Source organism: Gallinula chloropus (genome assembly GCF_964237585.1).
Source record: "Gallinula chloropus genome assembly, chromosome: 31".
Classification (NCBI taxonomy): Eukaryota; Metazoa; Chordata; class Aves; order Gruiformes; family Rallidae; genus Gallinula; species Gallinula chloropus.
In genome coordinates this window covers 2,255,556-2,275,476 of record NC_140116.1, presented here as the reverse complement: position 1 = coordinate 2,275,476, position 19,921 = coordinate 2,255,556, and the positions used below count along the sequence as shown (strand labels likewise).

Here is a 19,921-nt window from a genome sequence, read left to right as displayed (position 1 = left end):
GTGCCATGGGGTGTCCCTCAACATATGAACCCTTCTGGTGTTGGGGCTCCTGTGTCTGCCTGGCCAAAGCAGTGCCAAGGGGCCGTCCCTCATCGTGCCCCGGGCTGAGCTGGGCGGGTGGCTGCAGCTGAAATGGGGCCCAGGAGTTTTCCTTAATGCCTTTCTCCCCGAGAATGGCTGGTTTTGGGGGCCACATGGGGTAGCCCCATGTTCCCTGGGGACAGGAGGGACGGCGGGGCAGGGCTGACACTGGCCAGGCTGTGCGGAACCCAGGAGAGACGGGCAGGGAGACCACACCGTCCCCCAACCTGGCACAGCTGAGGGAAGGTGCCCAGGCGATGGGTTCTTCGGTGCTGAGGTGGCACCCCTTGGCCAAGCCCCCTGCGGTGCTCGCGGCTGGGTGGTGAGCTCAGCGGCTGGGCACTGCCATCCCTGGGCCGGGGTGCCAAGGAAGACGTTTCGGAGAGGTGGAGGTGCCCTGTCTTCACGCACGTGGAGCGCCCAGGAGTGCCCAGGCTGTGGGACACCACGGTCCCAGGGGACAGTGAGGCTCTCCTGGGACTGCCGACCCCGCCGTTGCACACGCTGTGGGGCTCCTCAACGGTCCCTCCTGCCAGCCATGGCATGGGGTCCCAGCAAGCGCCGGCCAAGGCGTTGGTACAGGATGGACATGGAGACAAGGGATGGACAGACGGACAGGGCTGTGGATGGAGACTCTGCGGCCGAACGGCTGCTTCTTCTTGGCTTCTGGGTTTCTAGTTAAAAAGGCCGAGGGGAGCTGAGGGGAGGAGTCGGGGCAGACCCGTGCCCCAGCCCGCTGTGCGTGTCGCTCCCCGCGCCGCAAGGACGGCCGGGCTGGAGCATCCTCGAGTATCTGAACTAGCGGGGCAGGCGTGGAGCAGCTGCCGCGGGGGCTGCGCGCCGGGGTTTGAGTGTGACCCGACCCGACCGCCTGCCCCGAAATCCGAGGCCGTCGCTCTTGTCCATGTCCCACCGTGGCGAGGAGCAAGGTCCCCTAGATGTGTCTCTCCGCTGGCGCTCGCAGGGAGAAGGGCAGCTCTCCGGAGGGCTTTGGTAGCTCAGGTTGTACATCCAGACGTCGGTTAGCAGGTGAAGTCCTCAAAGGTCCCCCGGGCGGGGTGATGAGGTAGGATGTTGGCTGCGTATGTCATGCCTGCTGGGTGACCCCGTATGCTTTCACAGGGATTCTGCAGGGAAGAGGATGGGTGGGATGTTGCGGGTGCTGGTTTCACCCAGACCACCACGAACACCGAGTCCTGTCTCCCCACAGCATCTCTACCCGGTGCCTCTGCTCCCGTCCCAAAAGTTCCCTAAAAAGCTGCCCCCCAACCCCACAGCTGGGGCAGCCTTTGAGCTGCAGGAGGGGACACTCAGCACCTGGCACTTACGTGGCGTTTCACGTCATCCATGCTCAGCGCGATGCCCTTGTCCGTGTTGTTCCTCTTGTGATTCTTGTGGCATTTGCCACGCCGGCACAGCCGGTGCTTTATCACCTGTGAGAGGCAGATTTCAGTACCGTGGGGGCTCGCAGGGTGCTCTACCCCACACCCCACACGAGCATTTTGGGCACTCTGGGATAACGTGGGTGCCCTGGCAGCTGTGGGACGGCGCAGACGCTCACCTCGTAGGCGTAGTCGAACAGCTCCAGGACCGTGAGGATACTGGCCCCAATGAACAGCCCCATCTGCCCTCCGATGTCACCTGTGGAGCAGAGGGAAGGCATCAGTGGGGCTCACTCCGGGTGGCTGATGCCGGGGCAGAACTCATCACTGCAGTGACATCTCCTGGCCGTGGCGGCGAGGTGCCCCGCTCTGCATCCACACCATCAGCACGTACCCCGGGTACCACCACACCAGCGCCGTGGTGCCCAGGGCCAACATTGAGCCCACCTTGCTGGAGGACACTCCCGACACAGCTCCCGATCTGGAGCACTCACCCAGCAAGCCGGCCACCTCGTATGCCTTCTTCTGCTCAATGGTCTCGTAGTTCAGGGCTTCAAAGAAGATATCCAGCACCAGGATGTTCTCCCTGTGCAGGACGGAAGCAGCGTCAGGATGAGGTTTGGGATGGAGGAACAAGATGCTGCCCCGTGCCTGTGGCTGCGGCGCGTTACCCGATGTACTGCTCCGACTTGTTGTACTTCTTGGCCAGGTACTTGGCAGAGGCCTTGCTGGGGATCTTCACCATGGAGAGCTCTTTGCCATAGCGGGTCACGTTGCAGGGCATCTCGCAGACGCAGTACTCGTTGTCCTTCTCCACCAGGAAATCTGGGCAGGGAAGAGATTAAAGAGATGATGGAGAGGTGGAGAAACCCAACACCCACCGCTCAGTCCCACAAGGGCAAGTCCCTCACCTAAGGCTGGATCAGCACACTCCTTGTACTGCTCCGGGGTGCAGTAAGGGGCATCGCCTGGAGGAGACAGAAAGCAGGATTTTTTTTTTCCCCCGGTGGGACCGCGTCGGCAAGCTGAGCGCGGCCGGATCCCGCTGCGCCTGGGGCTCACCTGGCATGTGCACCATGCGGCAGTTGCAGTTCTCCACCAGGTAGCGGGTCTCGCAGTCGATGCGGCAGGCGGTGATGCTGTAGGTGTCGTAAAACTCCGAGTCGCCCGCCGCGGCCTTGCAGTCGCCCCAGGGAGGTGGTAGGTAGATGAGCTGGGATGGGGCAGAAGCCAGGAGTGAGGAGGGGAGCTCAGCACCCCCACCCTGGAAGAACCTGAGGGCCCTGGTTCCTCCTCGCCACCCAATATGAGGGCAGGGGATAAAGGGCATGGGGAGGATGCTCGGTGTCCTGTGTCAGCGCTGGGTGGGACAGAGGCATCCCAGGCCCCTCCCCCCCCCAGCTCCATCCCAGTCCCTACCCGCTGCTCCTGGCAGGACACGAATGTCTGGAAGCCAGGTGCCACGCCGAAACCCAGCTGGTCGATGAGCGGCGGCTCGTCCTGGCTGTGGATCTGCACCTTGATCCCAGCTTCGAACGAGGTCTCGTCTGCGGCAGAGAAGCAGAGTGAGCACAGCGCTGAACCCTGCTGCAAGAGGGACAGAAACTTCTGTCTCCCACCCTTCCCCGGGGAAAATTCATCCCTTTGTGTGTCCGTCCACCTGCCCATTTGTTTGCTACCCCTTGTCCTTATCCCCTCTGCCTCTGACCCTCCTGCTCCAGCACCCAGGGAGAGCGGCAGGGAAAGCATCTGCCTCTATTTATAAACAAGTGGTGGCTGCTTGTCTAAATGGATGGGGAGTTGCCATGGCGAAGAGCAAAGACAAGGAGGAAAAAAGGAAAGAGAAGGACCAGAAGTGGTGAGAAATGGAAGGAGGGAAGAGGATAGAGCCTGAGGAATGGGGACGCGTTGGGGTGAGAAGATGGGAAGGTGCTGGCGACCGAGTGGACCCGCAGGGAGAGATGCTGGGGTGGTGGGTTACCTGTTTCCCCCCACACGGGCAGGTACTCGTCCTGCTGAATGTCCAGCATGATCTCCAGCCCATTGCCAGTGCCCCCTTTCATGGTGATGAGCCGGGGCTTCCCGTCCTGCCCCGCGTTGAAGGTGTAGCACTTCCCGTAGCGCGTGAAGACCTGCAGGAGAGGACATGGGGCTGAGGCTGGGGCCCCTCTGCCAGCTCCAGCGTTGCTGCCAGCACCACAGCATGCGTGGAGCTGGGGGCATCCCAGCCCTGCACCAGCACGGCAATAGGATCCACCTTGGGCCCTCCAGCAGATCTCTCACTGTTGGAGCTGCCTGTCTTTTCCCTGGTAGAGGAGGAGACGTTCCCCACCAAGTCCCAGGGGTGGCACGGACTCGGAGGAGACACCTTGCAGATTTACAGCAACTCAACCCCACAGACCCAGCTCACCACGACAGTGGCACTCAGCCAGCACCAGCGCCCTCTCCAAGCTCTCCTTCACCCCTGCAGAGCACCAGGCTGGATGGGACCCTGAGCACCCCCATCCCTCCTTGGCTGTTGCAGCTAACGCCTCAGGCAGCCGGCACGTCTCCACACCACTGAGCTGCTGGCAGTCCAGGAAGGGAAAATGTGGAGTCAGTGGAGACCACAGCGGTGGTGACACGGGACAGAGGTGCCAGGCACCTCCTCAAACACATCCCAGGGGTGCTCTCCGTGCCCTGCCAGTGGCTCTGTGCAGCTGGTGCCATCCCCAGCTCCAGCAAGATGCCCAGGGCTGAAATACCAACCCATCCCTGTGTGAGCTGGCAAGGAACAGCAACACCCGCTGTGCCTGACCCGGCACAAGGCTGTCCAGAGCTGCTCCCTCTATCCAGAGCTACTCACCACCGCGAAGTCGCTGGGGCCGCACCGCTCGCCCCGGTAGCTGCAGCTCAGCAGCATGTCCTCCAGCTGGTGGCAAGTGCGGTTAAAAAACCCAAACAAATTTAGGGGTTCATCCTCATCCCCGGGGCTGAGTTGGGCTGGGGCAAAGCCCAGCTCCATTCCTGGCTCGTAGTCAATGAGGGGGGCCAGGTAGAGCAGGTCCTCGTGGCTGAGCTGCGAGACCCGCACCCGGTTGATGTTGCAGAAGGTGACGGCGGGGAAGGTCATGGTGGGGCTGTCCTCCTCGCTGAGCAGCGTGACGTGGTGGTACTCCAGGTAGTAGGCGATGCGGTCAGCCACCTGGTAGAGGAAGACGGAGAGGGAGAGGAGGAAGGCCAGCGCCCAGAGCACCTGCCGAGCGCCCAGGCTGCCCTCCACGAAGATGTGGCTCAGCCCGTGCAGCGTGCAGCTGCTGGCAAAAGCTACAAAGTCCGTTGCTGCCCTGGCATCCTCTTCCTCCTCTTCATCCTCCTCTTGCCCATACAGGAACTCGTCTGCTCCATCCTCTCCCGTCCCAGTGGCAGCAGCATCTCTTGGTCCTTCCTCGCTGGAGAAGGAGATGGTGCAGAATATCTGGAGAGGCATTTTCCAGTGTGTGTGTGGGGGGGTCCTGGCTGCAGTGTGGGGGTCCTGACTCCTGCTCCTCTGCCACAGCCTGGGGTGGGAGGGTGTCTTCAATTGTGGGTCGGTTCCTCGAGGGGGGTGGGGTGTGAGATGGGGACAGCGGGGAAGGAGGAAGAAGATAAAGGGGAAAAGGAGCGAGAGGTGAGCGGGGAGTGAGGGCGAGGAGCAGAGGGACGCTCAGAGGGGACGGAGAGAGGAGGGTATATCAGGAGCAAGGGAGGAGGAGAGGAGGAGCGAGGGGCGGTTCTGCGGGCTCCCCGGCTCCCCCGGGGCTGGCGAGCTGCGGCTGGCAGGACTGAGCAGAGACATCCCAGGCTCCAGAAGCACCGACGCATCGGGACATCCAAGTGCTGCCCCCGGGGTGGGGGGACCCTAGGGGCTGCCAGTCCGTTGAACACAGGTGCGAACGGGTGCGTGAGCAGGCGGTACCCCGCTGCATCCTCCATCCTCACTGCGGGGCAGCACAGCCCTGGCAGCCCGAGCGGCTGCTCCAGCCAAGCCCTCCCTGCCGGGTGCCAGGCTGTTTCCGCAGCCACCATATGCTGGGCTCTCCGGGCTCTTCGCAGGGCAGCTGGAGCCAGAGGTGTTCCCAAAGCGCCTGGGTCGCTGTCCTGTGTGATGCCAGCGAGGGCAGAAGGATGCTGTGGTGTCCTCAAGCTCTCCTGGTGCTCATCCCACCCTGGCAGGCTCATCTCCCCGTGCCAAGGGGCAGCGGCGTGGGCACAGGTGGTATCAGGAGCTGTGTGAAGTCCGTCCTCCTCCAAGCTGGGGCTGGTTTTGGCAGGATTTTGGGATGAGTGATGAGTCCTCCTGCAGAACCCAGCCAGTGCACGGTGTGTCACCTCGTGCTCTGGATCCCTGCAGAGTTCAGGGAGCCACTGCTTCCCCCAGGGACAACGTCCAGGCCCTGTGCTGCTGGGGATGGGGGTCCTAGGGAGGCAGCCCCGATGCGGGATGGAGCTGGCAGCCAGGCTGGCTGCTGGGAGCAAAGGCATCTCCTCCCTCCACCCTGCAGCACCACAGCCTCTTCTTGTGGTTTCCTTTTTTCCTGCACTCAGCACTTCATAAAAGCATCCGATGTGACCACAGAGCATCCTCCAGCCCCATCCCAGCACCACAGTCTCCATCACCATCTCAAGGGGAAGGGGAGCAGCTAAATATGGCACCACTTCGATGCGCAAGAGCTGGACGGGAGGTTTTGGCTGATGCCTGGTTGTGATGGGCACACCCCAGCTATCAGGATGAGCTCCTCTGCTTCCTTCCTGGCATGTACCACGGGGTTCCAGACCCCTGATCACATCCTGGCACCACCAAACCAGGTGGGCAAGTCCAACCAGGAAACTTGTTCAAATCTGACCTGATGCTGGCACAGTTCTCTGCTCTTCCTCAGCAAGTGATGCTGGTGGAACAGACAGGGCTTTGTGCCATGGATCTCTGCTAAGTATGAGAGGTGTCCCTCAAGGGTCTGTCCTGGGGGTCCCTAAACTCAATACTCCCAGGTGGACCCTTGTGTAAGAGGGATGCTGGTAGCTGCCACAAAGCTGGGGATGCTGTCAGTGCCTGGGAGAAAGGGTGGGTGACCTTGGGGACGAGCACCAGATCCACAGGATGAAATTTCCTAAAGCTGAGGGCAAGGTCGTGCCTTTTGGGAGCAGCCCAAAGCCTGAGCTGGAAACTCATCCTGGGAAATGGGACAGGGAGCTGGATTGGGTGGCTGGGAGCCACCATGCTGTGGGGACCATGACCAGGTCACATCCCAGTCCTCTGCCCTTGAGGGAGATGAAATGCAGCTGCACCATGGGCAGCACCTGGCTATAAAAGCATAAAGGCTTCACCTGGGAGGGGTTTTTGAGACCTTGGGCTGGCTCAGTCCTCCAGGAGTAAGCCAGGAGCAAGCTGGGCTGACCATGCATGGACAGGATGCTTTGGCAGGGAGCGAGTAGGTAGGAGCTGGCTGAGGTTGAGGGGGGGATTTCTGGTGTTCCCTGGCTCTAGGACAGGGAGCTCCTGCACAAGGTCTGCAGGAGGCAGAGAAGCCTGGAGGGGTTTTCTCTGTCCTGGCAAGGCACCAAGAGGCAAATGGTGCTGCCCAGAGCCCCGTGGGTGTGAGCAAGGGGCTGATGCCATCCCATGGCATGGGGGAGCTTTAATGTATCTTCCTGGGAGTGATTGCAGCGGGGAGAGGGAGGTGCTGTAATGAAAACACTCCATCATCAGCTGGGGCCATTAACCTGCCGTGCTGAGCTTAAACAGCTCGCACAGGGCGCCGTGGCTGCCTCCCAGCAGCCGTGCCGGGCGGAGGGGACGAGCACTGCCCCAGCTCTGGTTACCACCACCTGTCCCGCAGCCGACACTTGAGCCGGGCTGAAGGTGACTGGGGACGGTGGTGGCACTGGGGGAGCGCGTCCTGCCTCTGCGCCTGGCGACACAGCCCGGCTCTGTCCCCAGGTCGCAGGCAGAGGGGTACCGCCCTGGTTTGGGCAAGTTTTGGAGCTGCTGGAGGAGTCCTTGGGCTCGTTCCAGCTCTTCCCTCGCCGGGAGTTATTTTTACCCTCTCTCAGGTAAAGCTTTGGCGGGGGGAGAGGGATGGGGGATGTTATAATTAGCCGTGACATCAACCCCCGTGGCGGCGCGTGCTGGGATGATGCCACTGCACCCTGACCCGCCGCTGGGGGCCGGTGATGCTCAATTCATCCCCCCCCCCCCCCCCACCACTCCCTGCATCCCCGGCTGCGGTGAGGGATGCGCGATGGTGGAAGGAGCCTGGGTTTTTCCCAGGGCCACTGTCCCGAGGCGGCTCAGCCCTGCTCGCTGCTCTGCAGCTCGTCACGGGCCTGGGAAAGGAGGTTCCCTGGAGTGGGGGGAGCATGGAGGCGGCACGGGAAGGGGAGGGAGGGAAGGAGGGGGGGGAGAGAAGCGGGAGGGGGATTTGACGGCAGCAACAGCACATTTCACAGCCTGTCACGCTTTAATGGCAGAGGAGATCAAAGCCGGGATGGAGTTATTCATAGAGATAAACCAATCCCCGAGGAGGCGAGGAGAAAACAACACTGCGAGCTCTGTTATCCCAGCCCAGCCCCGGGGAGGCTGTCGCAGAGAGAGCCCCGGGACTTGGACCCGCTCAGTTTTGTCACTGGGTGCTGCCCATCCCTGCCAAGGACCCGCTGAGCCGGGACTGAGCTGCCTGCATCCTCCCCAGGGGGTACCCGAGGTCAGAGGGGGAGGGATTGAGAAGGGATGCAACCCCACAGCAGCCAGGATTTTGGGGGGGGGGGGGGGGGGGGGGGGAGGTATTTGATGGGGCAGGTGAACACTCTGCAGCTGGGTGTGTTGCACTGGAGGGGAGTAAAAAAATCAGGTTTTCCATGTGCCTTGGACCATGAAGGTGCTTTGCAGCACCCAGAGCTGCCAAGGTGTTGGTGGTGACACCCGTGGTGCCCCTGTTGCTTTTGGGATGGCTCCTGAGCTGTGCATCCCCCCCTCTCCCTGCCCCAGTCTGGCCCTGACCCTGGTGAGAGGCAGAGTTAGGGCAGCCAAGCAAGGTGGGATTGCCAGGGCAGCCAGGATCTCTGCTGGGACTAATCCTGCCGCCCCTTATCAGATGCTGCCACCTTGCCTCCGCTTGCTCCGCCAGCCAAGCCGGGCGCAGCTTGTGTTATCCAGCCCTTTATCCCCCCAGATTAGACGCTTCACAGTGGATTAGCATGCCACATTCTAATGCAGAAAAATTGATGATTAAAAAGGAGGGTTTTTTCCTCTGTATTATTCCCCACCTCCGCCTCCTCTCCTCCCTGTGGGCCCAGGGCAGCCCAGCCCCAGCCATGGGGATCAGTGATGCTGGGTGATGTGGGAGCCCCATCGCCAGTTTGCACAGGGGATGGGAAACCAAAGGTTTCTGGGCTGGTGTGCTCTGTCCTTGCTGCTTTTTTTGGGGGGGGGAGGTGGGTGCTCCAGGTCCCTGTGCCATCCCGCCCCGGTTTGTCGGCTGCAGACCCAGCATCTGCAGCACAGGACTTTAATAAAAAGCACATTATGGTGAGTAATGCGCTAAGTGGACTTCATTATGGACCTGGGGCCTCCCTGGCTCCTGTTGTTCCATATGATTTCATATCAGATGAGCCTTATCTCCTCTCCAAACGCTTCCATTTAAACTCCATTAATCTTTCAAAGCTTCCCTGGGCCAGCGCTGCAGAGCACATCCCAGCCAGCCCAGCTGGGTGCTGGTGCTGCTGCCCTGGGCATGGAGGCCATCTGCACCCTCAGGGTCTTGGGGGGGGCTCAGCCAGGACCCCCCCTGCAGCTCCACACATGGTTGAGCGTGTACCTGTGGCCGGGCCCTTCACTACACATCTACTGCAACAGCATCCTTCTCACCATGGACCTATTTATGCCCCTAGAATCAGAACAATTTGTAATGCTGAGAGCTTTCCAGGTGATTTACCCCTTGGTGATGCCCCTTTGTGCTATGGAAGGGTCAGTGGGACCGTTGTGGCTCCTGTCCCGTTGGGATGCAGCGGATGCTGCCGAGGTGGTGTTAACTCCTGGGATTACTCTGTGTGGACACTTATCCCTGGTGCTTTTCCATGTTTCCTGTGAATTCCCCGTAAGCAGGTTGCAATTTTTTCCGACATCCTTCACAACTGCTTAGACAGTTCGGGTGAGCAGACTCAAGATGATGGTTTTATTGGCTGGAAAGGGGGGGGTTGGATTGTATTCCTATCTGCTTTTCTTGCTGCGTTCGCTCGCTCCGGCTCTGCAGGCATCACGGTTTTCAAATCTAATCTAATCCAAGCAGGGTGGTTACGCAGCCTCAGCATGTGGCTGCTCTGGATGGGTCTTTCCCCGTTGCAATCCTGGTAGGGCCATAATCCGGTAAAGCAAAGAGAAAGGGGCTTCAAATGCTGGAGGAATCCAAGGGGGAGTGGGGAGCACCTTGCCCCAGCTCCATCCTGCACCCCGTCTCTGTCTTCGCTGTGAGAACCTGGATGTGGAAGCACCAAGCCCTCCATACAGCGCTCTCCCCCCCCAAAAAAAAGGTAAGAAATAATGAAATAAAAGGTTATAATATCCCAGTGTCGGGGGCCCCTATAAATAAATAGGAGCCTGTGATGGTGAGGTGCTTCTTGAGTCATGGCTGTTTCGGGAATTGCAGCGATGCCCGCTGCTTAGAGAGCCCCGTCTCTGGCCAAACTCTCTGCAGGCGATAAAACAAAGGCATCTATAAAAAGCCTGGTAAATTAAAACCAAGGCAAAAGGCCACAAGACAGTTAATTTCCCGGATCTCCCTGTGGAGATCTCTGTTTCCCGCACGGTTCTGCATGCCCAGGGGACCTGCCCCCAGCTCCTCTGCCCCCCAGTTCCACTCCATCAGGCTGGGGGAGAGGGAAAGCGGCACCAGGAGGTTTCTGGGGAAGATTCTTTGAAGCACCCAGAGTTGGTAAAGGCAGTCAGACACCGCTGAGCCTGGGGCTTGGGGATGGACTGAGGGGATGTTTGGGTAGGCAGTTGGGTAAAGCCCCTTGTGCTGCTGGTGGTCCCGTGCTGCAGTTACCAGCCAGCAGCTCCCTGGGGGTTGGTGTCCACAGGACATACGTGCCCAGGGTTCCCCCTCTGCAGCCGTGACATCCTTGCCTCCATCGTGGCCAGACAGTGCTCAAAACCCTCCTGGTCTCTCCCAGCAGCCACAGATGCCATTAAACCTTATTAATAATAATTAATAATTCATTTTTTAACGACTCTTTATGTGCAAAGGCATCATGAGAGGAGCAGGAAGGGCCTGAGGTGCATCTGAGCTGCTCCAAGCACTTGGCATGGCACTACTGTGTGTGTGTGTGTGTGTGTGTGTGTGTGTGACCATCTGGGCATGCAAAGTGCTTTGGGGTGTGCATGACACTGCTGGGTGTGCAAAGCACTTTGGGGTGTGCGTGACATTGCCAGGCATGCAAAGTGCTTTGGGTGCCCATGACACTGCTGGGTGTGCACGGTGCTCCTGCATGGGATGCGCTGCTGTGCACTGTGGCTGTGGGCAGGGCTGTGCACGCTGCCAGGGGCTGGACATCCCTCCTGGATAGGGTCAGGGACTAAATGACTCCTGGCTGGGCCTAATCCTGTTTCTATGTGTCCTCCTCTCTCCTAATTGCCTGCCCAGGGCGGGTGGGGTGGATGTTGTTCAGTGCATAGAGGTTCAAGGCACTAAATGATTTCCCTGCTCCGTTGCAGAGCTGCTAACGAAGTGCTGCGAGGCGCAGGCACGCGTCAGCCTCCTGCCGTGCAGTGCCCAGAGCCAACATCCTCAGCCCACTTGTTCCTGACTTTCTTCAGCCAAGATCATGGTGACACCACTCCTGTTCAGGGACAGTGCTGGGGTCACCCTGCAGCATCACCGTCCCGCTGCAGAACAAGTGTGAGATGCAACAGGCTGTGAGCGAAGCGTTGGTGTCGGTGTGGGGTGAGCAAAGCCACCAAGCAGCCAAGGGGTCCCCCTGCCCACACCCTGCGAGTGCCCATGTCTGGAAAAGCTTGAATGAAGCTGGGAAAACAAGGCAGCTGAGGAGTAACTCATGCTGGTGCCTCTGCTCCGTGCCCGAGGGCTAAACGGCTCATGTCTGCTTTCTGGCTGATTTGCTTCGAGCAAAATACGATGATACTTGAAAGTCTCCGAGCTGAGGATGAGCAGACAGAGTTGGGGGGCTCCTGACCCACTGTGCATCCCAGGAGAGCTGAGTCACCACTGAGCAAACAGCTGAGGTCCCATGTGTGGCTTCTCCTCTGCTCCGCCACCTCCGATTACTTGGCACCAGGCAGCCCGTGTCCCACTGCGTTTGTTGGGCTGGAAAATGACGCAACCTCTGGGGTCAAGTGATGCTGCTTTTCCACAGCAGAGAGGGGACAATTCAGAGGGTGAGCCTGGCTGGGGCTTTGCAGATGATGGCAGGTGGGGATGGTGTAACCGGGCGCTGGGGAGAGCTGCCGAGGTGCCGGCGGTGAATCGCTGCTCGGCAATAATGGATACAGGCGAGCGGTTTCAAACACTTATAAGTTATTTAGGACCCTGTGTGCCTCTTGAAAAAGTGATTTACATAAATCACTCAGATGTTTTACAGGGTTTGTAAACGCACCAGCTCCTTTGGGTGCTGCAGCGGGAGCTGCCGGGGCTCCGCGTGCTGCCAGGGACCAGCCCCAAGCTGGGAGAGTGACTGTTTGGGGCCACCCCTGCTGCCCATGCGTGGTCCCTGAGTTGTTTTTCCAGAGGCAGATGAGTCCGTGCAGTTTCTTTATGAACTGTCTGAAGCTCCAGGGAATAGCTGGGTATCAGCAAGTCCTGCGGCCGCTCTCTCCAGCTGTGTTGGAGATGCTTCTCGCCTTGGCGCTGTGATTATCCGCTAACGTCGTGCCGCAGCGGGGCTCTGCTCACCGTGGGGCTCCTGGGCTTGTGACTGCTGCAGCTCTACACTGGGCCACGGGGTGCTGGGGATCAGGGGGGTGTGTGGGTCTTGTGAGGCTGAGGGTTAAGAGTGGGGAGACCTAGCAGCATCCCCTGGGTGAATACCTGAGCCCCACTGCACCCCTCCCAGCTCCTGTGGGTGCTGGAGGACAGCCTGGCACCTGTTAACGGGGCAGGTTTGAATGATGGGGTGTTTTTTTCAGGGGGAAAACCACAATGCTGCTGGGATGGCAGGAAATGACCCCCAACACACACCAGCTGGAAGGAGGTGGTCTGACCAGGGGGCTTTGGTGGTGCAGAGGGGAATGCCTTGAGGTTTAGCAGGGTATAGGGTGCACAGTGGGGTGCAGAGGGGCACAGCAAGATCTGGTGGGGTCTAGTGGGGTTCACCAAGGTGCAGTGAGGCTCAGGAGGTGGTGAGGAGGCTCAATGGGGTGCGATGGGGTGGGGTACAACAAGGTGCCACCAGATCCCTTCTCCATTGCAGCAGCTATTGCATTGCTCTGGAGATGGGAGGAAGAGGAGGAGGAGTATGGCTGGGGTTTGCTAGGGCTGCTCCAGACCTTTCCTGTTCCCTCCCTTGCTCTTCCCTCCACGCACTCGGTATTTCCAGGGTAGAGGATGCAGAATCCAATGCAAGAGGCAGCGGCATGATCTCCATGTCAAACTCAATTCTCCCTCCTGCCAGCTGAGCCCTGGAGCCTCATGGAAATGGTCCAGAGGTCTTAATCCTCTGCAGTTTATCAAGGATGTCCCGCGCGCTCTGCCCCAGGGCTCCTGGCTCGCACGCCAGCCTCAGCCCCTCTGCCCCAAAGCAGGATGGTGACAAGGACATGGGGCCGTGGCTCTGCCCCTGAGACAGGCTCATGGGCTGTGAGAAGGAAAAGCTGCAAATGCACGTTGTGCTGTGCTGGGCACGGTTGCTTGCATCACCCCTGGCTGCACTGACCTCCCCAAAAAGGGGCTTCGTGAGCATGGGGCACCATCCTGAGGTTTGATGCTGGTTTTACACGGGGCAGCCCCAGTTCCTGTCCCGTGGGTTTCTCCCTTTTCCCTGGGATGGGAAGAAAATTCATGGGGTTTAGAGCTCCTGGACCTTTTAAAGGGCTCCAGGGGCCCTTTACCAACACAGGGAGGGAGAGGAAACACAAGCTGGGTGCCGGCAGAGCCATGCATTCCTGCAGAGAAGTGAGGGCTTGAACTTATAAATAATGAAGTAACAGGCGTGAAACATCGATCTCTGCTGCTAATGAGCATGTTGGGGGGCACAGCCCCGAAAGGGAGGCAAGAGCAAGGGCGATTCCCCCTTCCCTGCAAAGGGGAACCTGCGAGGCTCTGGGCACAGCCCCAGTGCTGGGGACATCCTCAGCCCGTGTTCTGAGCCAGGGTCAGGGCTTGCCACTCAGCCTTGTGTTTGCCCCTCAGGCCTTCCAGGCCATGCCAGGATTTTGGGGTGGGGAGAGGAGACCTCCCTGTGCGTCCCCCTCCCCATCCTGGTGTGCTGTAGTGGGGAGTTTTGGTGGGTGCAAGACCCTTGTGTGGTGCTGGAGGGGCTGTGAAGGGCAAGGACAGAGCTGGGGGTGGGGGGGGAATATTGTTTGCCCCTGGGTCCTCTTAAAGTGTTCCATCCCCTGTACGTGATGAGTCCAAGCCTGGCCAGTTCCACCTCTGTTCCTAGAGCATCCCTGCATCCTGCACCCAGCTGTGGCTGGGAAGCACTCAGCCCTAGCCAAAGTGGGTGGAGATGGAGGGGGGTGAACAGTGCCAGCCTCCCAACCCCACCCCCTGTCCCTGTTTAAGGCCTGGTGGTGATGCAGGATGGGAAGAGCCCATACAATCCCAGGATGGGCTTCCCATGGCATCTGGCATGAGCCCTGTGTGCCAGGGCATCCTGTCTCAGCTGCAGCGTGATGCTGTGTGCTAGGGCAGGGGGGCTGATGCCCAGCCCACAGCCCCCCCTCTTGGGATGCTCCTGGGTGAGTGCACCACAGGGGGCACAGAAGCAGCACTCTCAGAGCTTTGGGGAGCCCTGGGCTGCTGTGGGTTTATTTTCCCCCTGGTGATGCTCTCCCAGCGATGCCGGGGTGGGGGGACCCAGGCAAGAGGTGGCTCCTGTTGCCTTATTGTCACCCCAGATATTTCAGTCAGAGCAGCCCCTCATTTGCATTCGCTGCATCTCCACCAAGCCCTCCCTTCTGCTGGGGACAGATAACGCAGCAGCCGCGGCGTGTCGGGGCCGCGGTGCTGGCGGCAGAACCGCGGCTCTTCCTGTCGCCTCCTGTGCCAACCAGCATCAGCATGCAGCCGGCATCGCCCGTGCGGCCACTTGCCCCACAACTGTCCCCATCAGCCCCCCTCTCCAGCTCTCATCTCTGGCCATGGCACTGAAGTTCAATGACTGCATAGGGGATAACAGGCGCAGGGAGAGGATGGACATGCTTCCCTGGCTGCATAGAGGCAGCTCCCACCCCCCTCCTCCACAGCCTGTGGGGTCTGGGCAGCTCAAAAATCCTCCCTGGCAATCCTCCCCAGACACGGTGAGAGGAGGGGGGCAGCACTGTTTGCAAAAGCCCCTGCTCGGGGCATCCCAGTAGCCTGGACACTGCATGGGGCTTCCCAAAATGCAGCGGTGAACACAGCCCCTACGCGGGGCGGTGGGACCCCATCAGGCAGCACAGGCTGGGGGGGCTGATGGTGCATCACTGGGTGATGGTCCTCAGCACCCACCAGCCTGAGCAGCTGTGGTCCAAGCTAAGAGGAGGGAGCAGTGAGGTAAACCTGTCAAAGCCCTCAAAAAGCAGCCTTGGGACCCCCACTCAAGGATGGGGCAAAGGTTCCCCAAACAGCTCAGCGAGACAGGGTGGCTGCTGGGACCCTGCACACCGTCCCCAGCACCATCCCCAGCCCTGCCATGCACAGCCCTGCCTGTGCCAGGCTGCAAGGGGAACCCGAAGAGCAACATAAATACAGTGCAGAGCCAGCTTCTTCTAATCAAATCCATTAAATCATCCCAACTTGCTTGCAAGGAATAATCCAGGCAGGAATAACAAACCAGCTGCGAGTCTATTTTGCTTTTGCCGGGCGGAGGGGGATGCAGAAAGCAGAGTATCTGGACCCTGTCAGATGAAGGCAGGGAGCCAGCACAAGGATCCCTGAGGATGCTTCGGCACAGAAAACACCATCGTGCACCAGGAAGAACCCGGCGTCGAAACCAGCCGGTGGCCACAGAGGGCTGGGACCTGGCCCCACTCACCAAGCCCCTCAGGAGAGGATCCAGCCCCCTCTGGGCTGCAACTTGCCTCCATTTAACAAACAAAACGCCTGGTGGTTGACAACCGAGATGCTCTGTGTAAAGAGCCTGTCAAGGGACTTTAATGCAGAAGACTAAAACCCCCCCCCCCGAATCGTGCTGGGACCTGGGCACCAGCCCTCTGGACACCCAGCTGGTGCCTTGATGCGCTTGGCAGCTTCATCCTCACACAGCGTGGGACACGAGTGGGACATCCCTAAGCTGGGGCTGAGGAACCCTGAACAACGCAGCGCCGCGCGCTCCATGCTGGAGCCAGTTTGGGAACAGCCACCCCGGCTGCCGAATTTATTAGGCAGCACCCGAATAGCCAGCACTGTTTAGTTCCCAGCTGGATGGGGGAGAGGCAGCCAGAGGGGGATAAAGGCTTTATTGTGCACTGGATCCATGCACCACCACCGAGACGCAACCTCCGTGGAAGAGCACAAGGCTGTGCCATGCCACCAGGACCTGCTTTCCCCCTGGGATTGTGGGGCTCCCTTTGGGTACCTGTGGGCCATGGCCACAGCTCTCCACACTCTTCCAATGGTACCTTCTCACCACGCAGCATCTTCCAGCACAAGGTTTCCAGCCCGGCATGCACAACCCTGCTCTGCAGAGCCCAAGTGATCCCGCGGAGCTTTGCTCATGCAGGAGCACCCCATGAAGCTGCACTGAGCAGCACATGCTCCTGAGGGTACCTCTAAAAGGCAGCACCAACCCCCTGGCATCCCCTTGATGGAGATGCTGCCAGTCCTTTCTGAGTTGAAAGGATGCAGGAGTGGCTACAGGTGGACAAACACCCTCCTCGCCCAGGGGAAACGCGGCTTTGGGCTGGGGCCACGGGGGCACTCACCACTTTGAAGTCTTCAGGGGTGCACGGCTCTCCACGGAAGAAACAGGACAGCAGCATCTCCCGGATGTCATGGCCAGCCCGGTCATAAAACTCCAGCATGTTGAAAGGTTTGGGCTTGAAATTTCGGAAGTTTGCCTTGTCCTGCAGGATTTCCAGTTGCTTCTCGTCAGCGGTCTGGGTGTCTGGGATCTCGTATCTTGGGAGAAAGAGCAGCAGAGGCTAAGGCCTGACTGTGGCCACTGCTCTCACTGGCAAAAGCCATTTGGGCTTCACGTGAGCTCCTTCTACTCTGACCCTGGTGTGGGCTCCCCAAAATCCCAGGCACTTTGCAGCTGGTGTTTTCAGAGCACAGAACAGCACAAAGTGGCCCAGAGGCACCAGAGAGAGGTGGCATGAGGATGGGTGAGGAGGAGAAGCTGGGCACGGCAGTAGCCACACACTGAAGCCATCCCATGTGCCCCAGAGCTTTTCCCACAGCGCTGGCCCTGGTTGACACCAACCCAGTCACCTGCCCTGTGCCTTTGGTGGCATCGCGGCTGCAGGGAGTGGCCTTGCTGGGACATGAGCTGAACGTGCTGGGTCTCAGCCCCTGCTCTCATGGGTGCAAACTGCCTCCCTGGCACATGAATGAAGGCCCTTGGGAAATGGCAAGGGCAGGGAGTGTGCCTTGCTGCCAGAACCAGGCAGTGGCTTGGCAGCACCAAGAAGTTGCTACAGCCATGGGGATGGGCTGGGAAAGGTGGGCAGAGGGGGGCTTCCCTGTGAACCCTGCTGCTGCAGAGTCCCACAGCCCAAGGGCTGGTACCGACCTCCGGCCCCGGTGTGTGGGTGATGCTCAGCAGCTTCACTTGCTGGCATCCCTGACCTTGCTGCAGTGTCAAGACCCCAGGACACTGGGGGTTGGAGCTGTGCATGCTGGATCTGCCCCATGGGCATCCCAGGGTGTCTTAGGGTGTCCCTGCCTGTGCTGGGGACAGGAGCCAGGTGTGCCCAATTCCTCTGAGGCAGCCCAGTGTGGGAACCCAGGAGCAGTGGCTGCATCCAGCTGCAGAGCTGAACTAACTCAGGCATCTGCTTCCTCACAGGGACTAAAGAAGGTGCCACCCATGCCAGTCGTGACACACACCTCTCCAGCACTCACTGCCCCGCGTAGTGCAGGGCTGGTAGGGTGGCTGTGGCCACACATGGTGTCCTGCCATGGCACACAGAGACATCACCTGGGGGGGGGGGGGCACCTCAAAGCTCCAGCACCCACCTGTTATTGAGCAGGGCGAGGAGCTCGCCGGCGTGGTACAGGTCGTTCTTGGTGACCCGGCTGAAACGGAACTCGTTGAGGTTGCAGAAGGTGACGGCGGGGAAGGTGAGCCGGGTGGCTGCCACCTCGTCCAGCTTGGTGACGTGGGGGTAGAGGAAGTAGTACTGGATGCGGTTGGTGCAGACGAGGGCGAGCAGCGCCAGCGAGCCCAGGAAGCACAGCGCCCAGACCACGCGCTTCAGCGACAGCCGCTCGTAGGAGAAGATGTGCGAGAGCCCGTGGAGGGTGGAGCTGCTGGCGAAGGCCTGGATGCTCACCGGCTGCCCGCTGTCCACCTCCTCCTCGTCCACCTTCAGGTCCATCATGGTCCGTGCTCGCGCTCCGGGGTGGCCACTCTGCCAAGAAAGGAGCTCGTGGGTGCTCCGTGCCGCTGTGGCCTCGTGGGTGCTGCTGCTGCTGCCCGGCCTGTGGCATCCACGCACAGGGATGCTGGGGATGCACCCGACGGCCCTCGCATGGGGTAGGTGCTTTCCTGTGCCCTGCTCTTCTCCCCAAGCATTTATATATATATATTTTACATACATGTATATCCACACACATAGACATGTATATCTACATGTTTATATTCATTTGGGTGCAGCCTCTTGCATTTCCTCCCCTCCCACCCCCTCTCTGCCCTCTCCATCCCATGGCAGGACCGGGGCGCTATGCCCCTTCCCCATCACCCTGCCATATCCACCCCTCCCACCTTCCCCCCCCACCTTCTTCCCTCATTCCCCTCTGCCTCCCCCAAATGGCACCGGCGCATTGCCGAATAGATGGAGAATCGAGGATGCAAACCTGGAATCAGGGCTGGCGGCCGGGGCCGGAGCTGGGCTCGTTCTGCTCCGCGACGGCGGTTGCCGCTGCAACGCGGGTGCTGGGGCTGGGACGAGCCTCCCTCCACCTCTTGCTGCTGGGTGGGAAGATGGGGAGCGGGAGCCGCGCAGGCACAGAGGGTGCAAGAGAGGCACCAAACCCGGCAACGGCGAGCGAACCGGAAAAGAAAAGGGGGGGTGGTGGTGGTGGTGGTGGTGGTGGTGGTGGGGAATAAAAATAGTCTCGATGGTACCTTGGTGCAAGCGTGGGAGCGAGGATGCGCCGGGGCCTCGCTCAACGCCGGGCGTGGGGACCGGAGGCGACCATCACCGGAGAGGAGGCAGCTAGCGGGTGCGAGGAGAAAAGAGGGGGAGAAGGAAGGCGAGCAGGAGGCTGCTTCCCTGCCAAACACATGGATACCTCCCTCCCCCTGTGGCTATCTGGGAGCTGGTGATTTCTTCAGATGCATAATCCGCATGAAGTCATTGTCTGTGCGCTGGTGGGGCTGGAGGCCGTGGAGGGGTGCCGCAGGCCGGTGGGTAGCGAGGAGGAGGAGGAGGAGAAGGAGGAGGAGGAGGAGGAGGAGGAGGAGGGAGAGAGAGGCGGAGGAGCGGGCGCTCCAGAGATTGCAGGCTGCTGGCAGGGGCTGTTGGTGCTGCTGGCGTGTGCATGTGGGTAATGTGTGTGTGTGTGTGTCGCTCCCATCCCCCAGCGCCTTCCAGTGATGCTCCAGCTCCTCACTCAGTCGGAGCCCCCCCCTCCTCCAGTCCCCCCATACAGCCCTGACCCAGCTCTCCCCTGCCACAGCCTCCTCTGCCCTCGTAGGCTTCACCCCCACCCCACTGGGGTTGGTCCTTTTTGGGAGGACCGAGGGCTGGCACCTTCCAGCCCTTTCTGGGTGCCTGCTCAGGGAGACACTGGGGCACCTCAGTGCCTCAAGCATCTGTCCCGGGATTGCCAGGTGCATCCCCACTCCATGCTCCCTGCAGCCACAGTCCCTGGCAAGATACTCACTGCGATGGATACAAGACCCTGTCAGAGGCAGCATGTCCTGTCATGGGGTTCATGCCCCATGCAGGACATGCTGCCCCCTCTTCCAGCTCTTCCCCTTCTGCTATTTACAGTGACCAGGGAGGTGCCGTTATCCGCAGGGTGCTGCCCAGGATGGGAGGCACTGGGTGCTGGGTGATCTCATCCTCCCAGGGCTGCTGCCCAGGTTGCCCCCAGCACCTCCACATCTCCAACCCTGCC

The 19,921-nt window shown here is 60.2% G+C and overlaps 1 protein-coding gene across 3 annotated transcripts; it reads right to left on the bottom strand.

The window, feature by feature from the left end:
- Positions 1-1,103: 1,103 nt before the first annotated feature.
- Positions 1,104-18,384, bottom strand: ASIC1 (acid sensing ion channel subunit 1; the record flags this gene model as incomplete). 3 transcript variants are annotated; one of them, XM_084277162.1, is made up of 11 exons in its annotated part: positions 1,104-1,208; positions 1,410-1,514; positions 1,643-1,722; positions 1,958-2,049; positions 2,135-2,288; positions 2,375-2,431; positions 2,526-2,676; positions 2,883-3,010; positions 3,445-3,632; positions 16,505-16,753; positions 17,813-18,384. In XM_084277162.1, the coding sequence occupies 11 exons, from the start codon at positions 18,175-18,177 to the stop codon at positions 1,104-1,106; spliced, it is 1,674 nt and encodes a 557-aa protein (XP_084133288.1). The 3 variants fall into 3 exon arrangements, with proteins under 3 accessions (XP_084133288.1, XP_084133290.1, XP_084133289.1); XM_084277164.1 differs by having other exon boundaries at positions 3,445-3,595; positions 16,558-16,753; XM_084277163.1 differs by lacking the exons at positions 16,505-16,753; positions 17,813-18,384 and adding an exon at positions 4,309-4,932 and having other exon boundaries at positions 3,445-3,595.
- Between the last annotated feature and the right edge of the window lie 1,537 nt (positions 18,385-19,921).